We start from the raw sequence: 13,287 nt of genomic DNA on the forward strand, positions 1-13,287 counted from the left end.
TCAACAGAACAACAAACCTCGTGCCCCACAGGAGGATACCATCTTCTACGGTCAGCTCCGGGAATTTAGAGGAGAAAGCCTTCAACTTGCCTGGTAGCTGTCGATGTTGGCCACCGTATAGCATGAGATGCTGCACATTGGCAAGGACGGGGTCTGTTGTGTCCAGTCATGAACACATGATACAGTGATGTGCAAGGAGTCCATAAAATTCAGGACACTGACCACCTCATCTGCCGTAGGGGGATTTGCGGACTCAGTGTGGTGAATATAACATGGTAAATTCACACTGTTTATTTGTAAGCGCAGTAGCATTACCCGACCACTAGGGGGAGTAGCTCTGGGAATGCTCAGGAGCTTGTACAGGGCTCCACCCTTGGCTCCGCCCACGACTCCTCCCCCTAGTGCTGCTGTATAAATACCCATGTCCAGAGTCAGCCGGCAGTTCACAGAGAGTTCATCAACAGGTAACAGGCTGGCTTTGAAGTAAGTTGATTAAAGCCTAGATTCATATCGGAAACACGTGTCTGGTGAATTGATGGTTCCATCACTCAGTCTGCAGAGGAAGATGGTAGAACGCGTCAGCATGTGTAAACTGGGTCCTGAGACAGTGCTCAAAAGAGAATTTGTAAGCAGCCAGTAACAAAGCACAGCCCTGAATCCTTGCAGAAGCCATTGCTAGGATTGCCTTGTCTTCACAGAACAGGCCCAGAAACGGCTTGAGATCCATGACGATAAGGAAATGGCAGCCATAGACATTCTGATGAAATTCCTGCACTCCAAATATGACTACCACACCTTTTTCTACTTGAGCATACTTTCGCTCGGCCATATCCAGTGTCTGGGAGGCAAAGGCAATCAGAAGTTCATAGCCATCACTCATCCGGTGAGACAGGACTGCCCCAATCCCATACAGCAATGCATCATGTGAAGAATAATGGCTTAGAAGGATCGAAATGCGTCAACACTGCTGAAGAGGACAGCCACCGTTTCACTTTTTAAAATGCCTCATCATAAGCCTTGCTCCACACGCAAGGCTGGTGCTTCTTGAAGAGCGAATGAAGGGGGGCCAGGACAGTCACCAAATTCTGAATGAATCTTCCTTAATAATTGACCAATCCAAGAAAAGAGTGATGCTCCGTAGCGTCCTGTAGGGTGGGGCCAGTTGGATGGCTTTCACCTTCTCAGTGACCGGGTGAAGGCTGTCTCGGTCCATCCAGTGTCCCAAGTAGATGATTTCTTTTACGTGAAACACGCACTTTGTGCAGTGCAGGTAACCCCATATTCATAAAAGTGCAGCATCACCTGTTGGAGGTTCCGTAAATGCTTCTCATCCATGGTCCCGTAACTAACATGTCGTCCAAGTAAACCGCAATGCGTGGCAATCCGCGCAGGGAGTTCTCCATTACACAGCTGAAAGACTGCACACAATGAGGATATTCTGAATGGCAGTCGGTGTACTCATAGAGATCCTTGCCCATATTGATTGTGACGTACTTCCATGAGGACTTATCGAGCTCCAGCTGTAGATAAACATTGCTCATTTTGTAGATGTGCAGCCACCGGCCAATGTAGTATAAAGATCCTTGATGCGGGGTAAAGGATAATGGCCTAACCTCAAAGCCATGTTCACCGTTAATTTATAATCTCCGCAGAGGTGGACTGTCTTAACCGGCTTCATGGCGGGGACCGTCGTCACCCAATCAGTGGAGTGCGCAGGTCTAATGATGCCCCAACTCTCCAAGTGACGAAGTTCGGTCTCCACTAAGGCGGTCGTGAAAATAGCGGGGCTTGGCTTCTGGGTCCACCTGGATCTTGGCTATGGCCCCTTTAATTGTACCCTAGCCAGGCTGGAAAACCTCGGGGATCTTGCTTGAAACCTCATACAGACCGCCAGATCCCACTTGGAGGCTGCAGCTGGTGTAACCAATCGTGGCCCAACAGGCTAGGGTCACTTCCTTGCATGACAATGAGGGGAAGGAGAAACAATTGCTGTCCATAAACTACTGGAGTAAGTGTCGTCCCCACAATATTCAGTTGCTCTTCAGTGTAAGTGGCCAAACGAGCTGCCGTGTCAGCCAAAGTCAAAGTGTGCTCACACCGGTTAAGGTGCTCTGTGCCACCACAGAAACGGCAGCTCTGATATCCGGTGGCGGCCATGGACTGAGTGGTCGCACATGGGGCGGCTCATAGAGTCATAGAGGTTTACAACATGGAAACCAGGCCCTTTGGCTCAACTTGTCCATGCCGCCAATTTTCATCACTAAACTAGTCCCAATTGCTCGCATTTGGCCCATATCCCTCTATGCCCATCTTTCCCATATAATTGTCTAAATGCTTTTTAAAAGACAAAATTGTACCCGCCTCTACTACTGCCCCTGGCAGCTCATTCCAGTCACTCACCACCCTCTGTGTGAAAAAATTTCCTTTCTGGATCCTTTTGTATCTCTCTCCCCTCACCTTAAACCTATGCTGTCTAGTTTTAACCTCCCCTACTTTTGGGAAAAGATGATGACTATCTCTCTTATCTATGCCCCCCATTATTTTATAGACTTCTAGAAGATCACCCCTAAGCTTCCTACGCTCCAGGGAAAAATGTCCCAGTCTATCCAGCCTCTCCTTATAACTTAAACCATCAGGTCCCGGTAGCATCCTAGTAAATCTTTTCTTTCTAGTTTAATAATATCCTTTCTATATTAGGGTGACCAGAACTGTACACAATAATCCAAGCGTGGTCGTACTTTTAAAAAATAAATTTAGAGTACCCAATTCATTCTTTTTCCAATTAAAGGGCAAATTAGCATGACCAAACCACCTACCCTGCACATCTTTGGGCTGTGGGGGCGAAACCCATGCAAACTCCACACGGACAGTGACCCAGAGACGGGATCAAACCTGGGACCTCAGCGCCATGCTGACTTTACCTAATCAGTCCTTGCCTTTCGCCTCTCTAAACGCCTGAAGATCCTGTTTCTCAGAATACCTTCGAACAACTTACCTACCACAGATGTTAGGTTAACTGGTCTGTAGTTCACAGGCTTTTCCCTGGAGAGCTTCTTAAACATAGGCACAACATTTGCTATCATCCAATCTTCAGGCACCTGACCGTGGTTGTCAACAATTAAAATATCTCTGCTAGGCGTCAGCAATTTCCTCTCTAGCCTCCCACAATATCCTGGGATACATTTCATCAGATCCATGGGATTTATCTACCTTGATGCTCTTTAAGACTTCCAGCACCTTCTTCTTTTGTAATACGTACACTCCTCAAGACAAATTTATTTCCCCAAGTTCCCTAACATCCATGCCTTTCTCAGCTGTAAAGACTGATGAGAAATATACATTTAGGATCTCACCCATCTCTTATTGATCCGCACATAGATGACCTTGTAGATCCTTGTAGACTCCAGCTCGAAGGCATTGATTTGAGCTCTGTTTACCCGATTGTTAAGGTGTTGTCAGAGGTACTGGGGTTTGGGATAACGCCAGGCCTCTTGGTGGTGATATTCGGTTGTTGGAAATGCCGGAACTGCAGAGGGGGAAGGGGGCCGATGTGATGGTCATCGCCTCCTTGATTGCTTGGCGAAGGATACTGCTGAATTGGCAGTTGGAAGTACTGCCAGGGGTGGCAGCATGGATGGAGGATGTTCAGGACTTTTTAAGCCTGGAAAAGATTACATTTCCCCGAAGAGTGTCGGTGGAAGGATTCTGTGCACGATGGTATCCGTTCATAACCATGTTTAAGGAACTGTTTGTCACTGTGAGGGGTGGGGGGATTGTGGGAGGGATATATTATAGGAAGAATTTGTACAAACTGTGTATATTGATGGTATGTCTGATGTTCACTGTAATAAAATCTGGTTTGAGTTTGTAATAAAATACATTAAAAAAAGATTGGCAGTTGTGAATGAGGCACCCACCAACTACATGAGAAAATATGTGTAAACCAGGCTGCTTCAGTGAAAAGACATTGGAGCAAAGGATTAAATCAAATTTATTTGACAAAAATCATATTACAAAATTAAAAAAATAAACATTTTAATAAATTGCAACAATTTTGATCCAAGCCATGTTAATTTGTATTTTGGAGAAATTTTAAAAAGTGATTTACATTGAAACTTGAAAAATCTGGGAAGTAAACACCCTTGATTTTCTAGCATTATTTAAAATGATTTATCAGACTTTAATGTGAATGACTTTTACCACATCTTTAAAAAGTGTTCATGCGATCTTTCAACAAAATTTCTCATTTAAAAAGTTATTTAAATTAAACAATTAAACATTAAAGCAATAATAAAACATGCTTAAAATATATTTACATTAAACTAGTGAAAAAGTCTGATGTAACTTCTTAAAACAAAGTCAGGTTGAAGTTTTTAAATACTCATTACTTGAAATCCATTTCAACAATTAAAGGAACTCCCTCCCTCAGCACTGTGGATGTACCTACACCACATGGACTGCAGTGTTTCAAGAAGGCAGCTCACCACCACCTTCTCAAGAGCAGTTAAAGATGGGCAATAACTAGCTAGCGAAGCACACATCACTTGAGTGGATAGAAAAAAAATAGATCCTTTCTTGTGCTGGCTCCTCAAGCATTAGCAAAATAAGAGGAGTGCCAAATCACCGTCTGAAGGATTAACTGATGGAGATCAACAAGCCAACAGGAAAGGAAGCAGTTAGACAACGGTAACAACTGGTTTACACAGAACCTCAAATTAGGTCATCTACTATTGCTGTTTTTGGATGGTTTAAAAGAGCATGATGGTCTACACACTTGACATATACTTTGATGACGACCTGATAGAGATATTTGTCTTTGTGAATACTTTGGTTTTAATGGGCAATTAACCCAAATTCATGCTCGTTCCCTACCTACTGCTGAAATCTGAAGCTCGATGATAGAAGTTGTGAGGCTTTGGGAGTAGCATTGGTTAGCCCACTGCAACTTGTAGATTTACACAAAACAGTGTGCGCAGTTCTGAAGCTGCTGAACTAGTCCGATAACGTAATTGGCACTGCAAAATCTTCCCCATTGTTTATGTTAATAACACTATGAGGACAATAATTTTTATTTTCAATTCAAATAAGTCATCTTAAAATTATATATTAAAAACTTCTGCAGTTCATTGAAAGTATTTTAAATTTCAAAAAAATTATCGATGCACTTTAATTCAAGATTTCTCTTACTTAAGTTACACAGATTTAATTTAAAATCACTGATACTATAGACATATCATATTTTAGTATCTCATAATAGCAGAGCTAAAGCGATGTGCAATGATTGTATTGCCGATATATAAAAACTACCATCAGTGTACCAAGAAATACTACTTGCAAATGAGTAGACATAAAAAATATAGTATACACATTTTTTTTACAGTACTTATTGTAGTTAAGTTACTGTTTTTACTGCAGGGCAAAAAACCTGGAGAAACTTGGATGATTTGAAGGCTCATTTGGAAAGCAATTTGTCTAATTAACAGTGTGGGTTTAATTTAGCACTGTTTAACTGATAGGAGCACCAGTTGTGACAAGTTTATAATAAGCCCCTTTAAGAGCCATTAGTTCCTCATGAGCTCCCTGCTCAATAATGAGACCTCGAGACATGACAGCGATAATATCTGAGTTCTGAATGGTTGACAACCGATGTGCAATCACAATGCAGGTTCTTCCTTGTCTTGCTTCATCCAAAGCAGCTTGGACAATCTAAACTCAAGAAAATGCATCAAACTTTTTTGATTGTTGGACACTACATAGTACAGTTGAAATACTAATAGATACTGCCTGTGGCAGGTTGTAAAACTCATATTGCACCAGGTTCATCATTGCCATGTTGTAGGCCAGTCATAAAATAATTGTTTCACCTACTGGCAACTCCACATGTTGGGTCACTTACTTCCTCAAGGTGCCAGTTGGCAAAGGCTGGATTTGTGATGCCTTGAGCATCAAACATTTCTAGGTATGAAATCTTGAGCAAGCTATGCATGTACAGAGGTTCCAATAAAAAGGGCATTTGTTAATCTCCAACAACTTTCTACCTGTGGGCACTCAAACAGGCCAAGCACTTGCCATGCATGAGCACACTTTGGGGCTGGACAATCGTTGACCCATGAGGGTCTAACTGATGTCAGGTAAACAGTTGCTGTTCTCAATTGGTGTTGTTTCTACGGTTGCAAACAAATACATTTTTACAATTGTTGGTTTTAGGTCAAATCCTTCACTTGATTGTTTTCAGATATCAATAGATGACTTTAAAATAATTTTTGAACGCAGTGTTTCACAATCAAATGCAAGTCAACCCCGTTGCGTGCTGAATTCTGTTAAAGTTTTCAGGTACGGCTGATCTCAATGCATGAACAGAGACCAAAATACTGGAATGATGATTCAGAAAAAGGAACACATTTGTAGAAGGAACATCATTAAAGGGAATACTAAAGATTAATGCAATGCAATTCATTTCATTTCATTTTTCATTTCATGTGTAGCAATATCTTTAAAAATATTTTATTAAAAAGGTAATTTAGGAGTAAAAGCAACATGGTATCAAAACAACATCGCAAGTTATTTGAGCAATTTAATTGGTTAGTTTTGTGCTAATTGCTTCTTTATAAGATGAGATTTTCTGCTCAATTGGAAACTAATCACAACTTTATTAAATTAGGAAGACTGTTTATACAAAAGAATCAATGCTAATCCGGGCTGATTTAATGGGGGTTGCCTCAATTAAACAATTTTGGTGCCCCTCCCCCCAGAAACATTCCCACCTATGAGCCCATACCTAAGAAGCATGTGGAATTTTGTTACGGAAAACATTAGACCCTTCGAGCAGTACTGTCTGGGCGCGATTCTCCGGACTCACGACGGTTCGGAGAATAGCGGGAGTCGGAAATTTTTACGGCGACGCTGTTCCGACGCCCTCCCGCTATTCTCCGAACCCCGCAAATTGTCGGAGTTGCGTTTCCCGACAAACGCCTCCTTCCCGCCCCTGACACGACCAGAATCGCCACTGAGAGCCCCCCCGCTATTCACCGGCCCGGATGGGCCGAAGACCCGACGTCATGGCGCCCTGTTTGGACGTCGTGAAACACACCTGCTTTTTAAATTCGTCAACCAGTCGGCCTGGCTGACGACTGCTTGGAGGAGGTCAGGGCACCACTCTGCGCACCGCTCAGCGCACCGTTCAGCGCACCGCTCGAGTCTGGCCACAACGGGGAAGGCATCCCTGGGAACGGGAGGGGGTCCAGAGCGGGGGCAGTGGGGAGGAGACGGGGGAGGCAGTGGGGGAGACGGAGGTGGCAGTGGGGGAGACGGAGGGGGCAATGGGGGAGACGGAGGTGGCAGTGGGGGAGACGGAGGGGGCAGTGGGGGAGACGGAGGTGGCAGTGGGGGAGACGGAGGGGGCAGTGGGGGAGACGGAGGTGGCAGTGGGGGAGACGGAGGGGGGCAGTGGGGGAGACGGAGGTGGCAGTGGGGGAGACGGAGGTGGCAGTGGGGGGAGACGGAGGGGGCAGTGGGGAGACGGAGGGGCAGTGGGGGAGACGGAGGGGGCAGTGGGGGAGACGGAGGTGGCAGTGGGGGAGACGGAGGGGGCAGTGGGGGAGACGGAGGGGGCAGTGGGGGGGCGACGGAGGGGGGCGGTTAGGTAGAGAGTGAGCCGTCCACCCCGTAACAAAATGTCTGCCACCATGCCATGGTGTGCAGGTGACGAGGACACGGCCGCTGTTCCCCTGTGGCTTCCGGCCACAGGCCACTGACGCACCCGTTAGGAGGCCATAGTTTACTGGCCGTTGGATGCAGAAAGTGACCAGGGGTTAGGCTGACCGCGTGTCAGCAGCGCGACCAGGCCACCGGGACACACTGGTATCCCATGGCTGGCGGCTGCCGAGGTGTCGACTAACGTCCGTCTAACATGTCCCGTTTCTCTGCCCCCCACCACCCTTCTGTAGGTTAGCACGATGCATGGGAACAGAACGGCTATGTTCTGCGCAGTGGTTGGGGCAGCTCTATTGGATTTGGAGATGCAGCAGCATCCACACCCACAACCCGCAGTGGCTGCAGGGCCAGCTGCAGCAGCAGAGGGAAGGGCCGAGGAGTTGCCAGTCGTCGAGCAGCATGGGGTGGGGGGAGGAGGAGGAGGAGGAGGAGGAGGAAGAGGAAGAGGAGAGAGTGAGGGTGCAGCCACGGCGTCAGAGGCGACGACCAAAGCCGAGGGTGTACCGTGTCCGGGTCTCTTTCCTAACAATGCCGGACATCACCTGCAGGAGAAGACTCCGGCTGAGTAGGCAGACGGTGATACATATCTGCGAACTCCTGTCGCACCTCGCCCCACGTGGAACGGGGGGAGGACATGCGATCCCGGTTGCCATCAAGGTGACGGTCGCTCTGAACTTCTATGCTACCGGCTCCTTCCAGTCTCCGAGCGGGGACGTCTCCGGGATCTCCCAGTCATCAGTGCACAGGTGCATCCGGGATATGACCGACGCCCTCTATGCCATCGCCGATCGCTACATCACCTTTCCCGAGGACCGAGCAAGTCAAGACTCATGAGTCCGTGGATTTGCCAGTGTGGCCGGGATACCGAGGGTTCAGGGGTCAATCGACTGTGTTCACGTCCCCATGCGCCCGCCTGCTGTGGACAGGACGTGTTCACAAACAGGAGGGGGGCATACTCCATTAATGTCAGGTGGTATGCGACCCCCACATGAGGTTCATGAACGTCTGTGCAAGGTTCCCAGGGAGTGTGCATGACTCCTACATACTAGCGCAGTCGTTCATCCCTGCGATGTTTGAGGGACGTCCCCCCCCGGCTGAGGGGCTGGTTGCTAGGTGACAGGGGTTATCCGCTGAGGTCTTGGCTGATGACGCCTATACGGAGGCCTCAGACCAATGCGGAAACACGATACAACGAGGCCCATGCAGCAACCAGGGGTGTGGTGGAGCGCTGCCTTGGCCTCCTGAAGGTGAGATTCAGGCCGACAGGGTCGCTCGCATTGTAGTGGTCTGCTGTGCGCTGCACAACATCGCGATGCAGAGGGGAGATGACCTGTTGCAGGAGGCGGAGGGAGAAGCTAGTGGCAGTGGTGCCAGCACAGAGGAGGAGGAGGAGGAGGAGGAGGAGGAGGAGGAGGAGGAGGACGCTGGCGGAGTGGCGGGCGCAGCACGCAGACACGACCCAGGTGCTGGGTGATGTCCAGGAGGCGGCACGACGGACCCGGCAAGGACGGCGGGCACGCGACGCCATGGTGGCAGCACGGTTCACGCATCGCATGTGACGTCCCCGATGAACACCAAACCACCACCTGCATCGCTAGTCAGGCAGAGGGTCACCACACAACTGCCACCACCACAACCCCCCCCCCCCCCCCCCCCCCCCCCCCCCCCCCCCTCAGTGTACACTGCTCCACTTCGACATGACGCTTATCACTGGGTCCAGACCGAATGGCACAACATTGATGGCTGTGTCAGCGGGTGTGATCAGTGCCATGTGGAATGATGACAGCCCGCTCTGCGAAGAGCTGTGAGCTCAGAATCGTTAGAGAGAGTCTGACCCATGGCAATAGCTGAACCATCCACCTTGTGGCCGCTGAGTTCGTCACTGACACTCCATCACGTGCCCGCGTGGGCTAGCTGTGGGAGGGGGGTAGGGGCAGGGACTGCACACCCGGCACCGAGGTTTCACCACCCGTCACCCCCAGCGACACTCGGTCACCATCACGATTCCTGTGGCTGTGGAACAATCACACGGTATTACAAGTAAGGTGGAACAGTGCATTTAATATTACAATTATTTACAGGTGCCCTAGCCCCTACAACTAAACTGTGCCCTTCACCCGTGCCAACTTACTCAGTGTCTATCTTAGTTGCCTTACGGGCCCTACCACTACGTCTAAGTGAATCCCCAGATGATACAGCAGGAGTGGAGGAGGATTGCTGCGAATCGCCCCCCTCGACTCGTTTCTCCTTGGCCAAGCATTTCCTGGGGCGACCCGGCCTTGATGGGACAGGCTGCTCTGCGGGCGTCTCGGGTGACATTGTGCCACCCTGCTCTGCCTGCTGCCCACCCGATGCACCAGGGATGGGACGGGGGGAGGCCGAGAATTCCGGGACGTCCCGTGATGGAGTTAATGGGACGGGCCCCGAAACCTCCTCCTCCCTCGGGGAGCACGGTGGCCCCCGGGCCTCACTTTGGGACAGAGGTGCGAGCGGGGAGGTTCCCCGTCGCACCACCGACACCTGGCGCTGCCAGTCCTGGAGGCCTGCAACGGTATCCACCAGGATCCGAAGGTTTGCAGAGACGGAGTCCAGGGAGTTAGACATTCCCGCCAGGGACTGTGCGATCTCAACCTGAGTGTGCACGACGCCATCCAGCACATGTGTCAGGCGGTTGATGCTCTCGGCGACTGACTGCTGCGACTGGCCAATGACCTGCTGAGACTCGGCCATGGCCCGCAGGGCGCCGGCAATGTCGGTTTGGCTCTGGCACATTGCTGCCTGTGAGAGGGCAACCCTGTCCAGGGCCGAGGATGACACGTGCACATTAAACCCAATGCCTTGCATAACCTGACCCATTGCCTCCACCGCGGATGCCACCCGTGCGGTGTCGGACTGGGTCTCTGCCATGAGCGGCACCACTCCCTGCTCTTGGACGCGGTTCGACTCCTCTAACAGCGTCTGCAGAGTCTGGAAGGAAGCCCTCATCCCGTCATTGTTTCCCTGGGTTTCCTGAGGCATCGGCTGTGCGGGTGGGTTGAGAAACTCCAGGAACTCCGAAAACGTCTGGGAGCCAGCTGCATCCTGGGCCTGGTCTGGCCTCTGCGAGTCCGGGCCCTCTGTTGCTCCGACCTCCACCTGCTGTACCTGCTCATCTGTGATGTGCCAACCAGACTGTGCCCCAGGAGACTCATCACTAAATAGGCCCGCCGGGGTGTGTATCTCTGGGATGATGGATTGTGGTGGGAGGAAGCAGTGCCGCAAGCCCGACGCTCTCAATGGTTAGGTCCTCGTCCATGGTGTTGGGGCTGCTCAGCGACAGGAGGGTTGTCCCTGGCCATTTCTGGTGGTGGTGGAGGACTTCGAACCCTCTGTGCGTCCTGGTCCGCAGATTGGGTTGGGGCGGATAGGGCTGCCCGCTGATCGGGCACCCTCTGTTTGTGAGGCCCCGGTGAGGTGGCGGCAGATTCCTGTCTCCGTCTGCAGCCAGACGGCCCTGGTCGTTCGGCATCACGTCCTAGGGAAGAGAATGAGACGGGTTATTTCGATTTGCTCGGCAGGCCGCTGGACGGTCCCAGTGGGCAGGGTGTGTGAAGGGACAGAGGATGGGGAGGTGTCCCAGTGGGCAGGGTGTGTGAAGGGACAGAGGATGGGGAGGGTGTCCCAGTGGGCAGGGTGTGTGAAGGGACAGAGGATGGGAGGTGTCCCAGTGGGCAGGGTGTGTGAAGGGACAGAGGATGGGGAGGTGTCCCAGTGGGCAGGGTTTTTTGAAGGGACAGAGGATGTGGGGAGGTGTCCCAGTGGGCAGGGTGTGTGAAGGGACAGAGGATGGGGAGGTGTCCCAGTGGGCAGGGTGTGTGAAGGGACAGAGGGCTGGGGGGGGGGGGGGGGGTGGGGGGTGGGGGGGGGGGGGGGGGGGGGGGGGGGGGGGTGGGTTGTTGTCAGGGAGGGTTGTCTCACTTGCTGCAGTTCCGCCAACCTCGCATTGCGCGATATCGCGGGTGGCAGACCCCCCCAACAAGGTCCAGTGCCCTCTGTTCAAAGGTGCTGAGGGGGTGCATGTTGGGCGAACCCCCTCCAGTCTTGTGCCGCTCCCGGTGGTTATGAGCGGCCTTGGCCTGTTGGGGGAGGGAACATAGGTAGATCATTACAAAACGGTAGGTATCAGAAGTCCGTTCTGATACTGGCACAGTTTGGGGGGGGCAAGTTGTCATCAGATGATTGCATCTCTCCTCGGGGCCAGAGCGCTGGGTCTGTGACAACTTTGTGAACCACCCTCAAATAACTCTGCCCAATCCCTCTCCCCCCCCCCCCCCCCCCCGGGCAGTTAAGGGGGAGGGATGGTTGTGACTAGGGGGCACCCTCATGGCACTTACCCTGGCAGACCTGGTGAGGTCGTGTAGCTTCTTTCGGCACTGCTCTGCTGAGCGAGGGGGTCTGCCCACAGCACTGACGGCAGCAGCCACGTCACGCCAGGCCTGGCGTACCGTGCTGGCAGGTTGGCGATGCCCTCTCCGCGGGCGGATGATGCCCCCTCCTCTGCTCCACGGCATCGAGCAGCGCCTCGACGTCTGCATCAATAAAGCGAGGAGCAGCTCGCCTAGGCTCCGACATCCTGCCCGACAGATTCTGTGGTCGCCCGCGCCTTTTTACGGCGTCGGGCGGCGTCACATGGGCGGGTTCGTGTCGTCGTCGCGTTCCGTCGTCATCACGCACGTAATTGACGCGGCCGCGCTGCTAGCCCATTTCCAGGAAGTGAATCGGTCGGGAAATGAAGCCTTCGCGACCGTCGTAAAACGGTCCCGATTTTTACGACCGTTTGCCGACTTTCCGCGGGTGCGGAGAATTTTGCCCTCTGTCTCTGGTGCAGCTAAAGGTAAAAATATTGGCAAGGAAACAGAACCTTAAATCTCCCTCCACCTCCAAAGCAATGTTGCACACAGCACTTATCATCACTTTTGTCAGACATGGTAGCAGGCTGCAGGAACTGGCTAAATGGTTCCCTCCCCAACTTTCCAGCTCACCCCCACATCCATCTAAAATCAGGTAGACAGAGAGCGAAGGATTGTCCCTTCTGTTCCTAATTGACGATAATGTAATGGGATACTTAAGCAAATTGAAAAGAGTTATCAAAGGTTTTAATTATTTAGGCAAATTATTCAAGGGTAGCAGATTTAAAGTATAACATTTAGGTTTATAGTACAACATAGAAAGTAATATAGGACTTTTAATTAAAGAGCAAGGTACTAATTGATGTCCTGTGGCATAATTCGTTGTCAAAAATAATAAAAATATATATGTGTGAGGCTAATCAGCAGTTCCTGTCATGCTACATAACACAAAACTCAATAACAATTTGGATAATGGAAATGAAAAAATGTAATGTAAATTTGAAAAGGAAATGGTTTGAAACAAATTAGATGTTAAAAGTATAACTGAAAGTGTGCTGAAGACCATATTACATCTTACGATGGATGATTTGATGACACATAAGTAGTCATTTAGCCTTTTAGGTGCGTTGCAGCCTTAAATATCTCCAGATGTCTGTCAGCTTTTAACCAGTCATGCCTCAATATT

At 50.4% G+C, this 13,287-nt stretch overlaps 1 protein-coding gene across 1 annotated transcript in view; it reads right to left on the reverse strand.

The window, feature by feature from the left end:
• Positions 1-4,480: 4,480 nt before the first annotated feature.
• Positions 4,481-13,287, reverse strand: part of LOC119962011 (bile salt export pump-like) — a 138,597-nt gene continuing 129,790 nt past the window's right edge. The window contains 1 exon segment of the mRNA XM_038789760.1: positions 4,481-5,706. Within this exon segment, the coding sequence (XP_038645688.1) occupies positions 5,506-5,706 (201 nt within the window). The 3' untranslated portion in view covers positions 4,481-5,505.

The sequence above is a fragment of the Scyliorhinus canicula genome, chromosome 2 (assembly GCF_902713615.1).
Source record: "Scyliorhinus canicula chromosome 2, sScyCan1.1, whole genome shotgun sequence".
NCBI classification, from domain to species: Eukaryota; Metazoa; Chordata; class Chondrichthyes; order Carcharhiniformes; family Scyliorhinidae; genus Scyliorhinus; species Scyliorhinus canicula.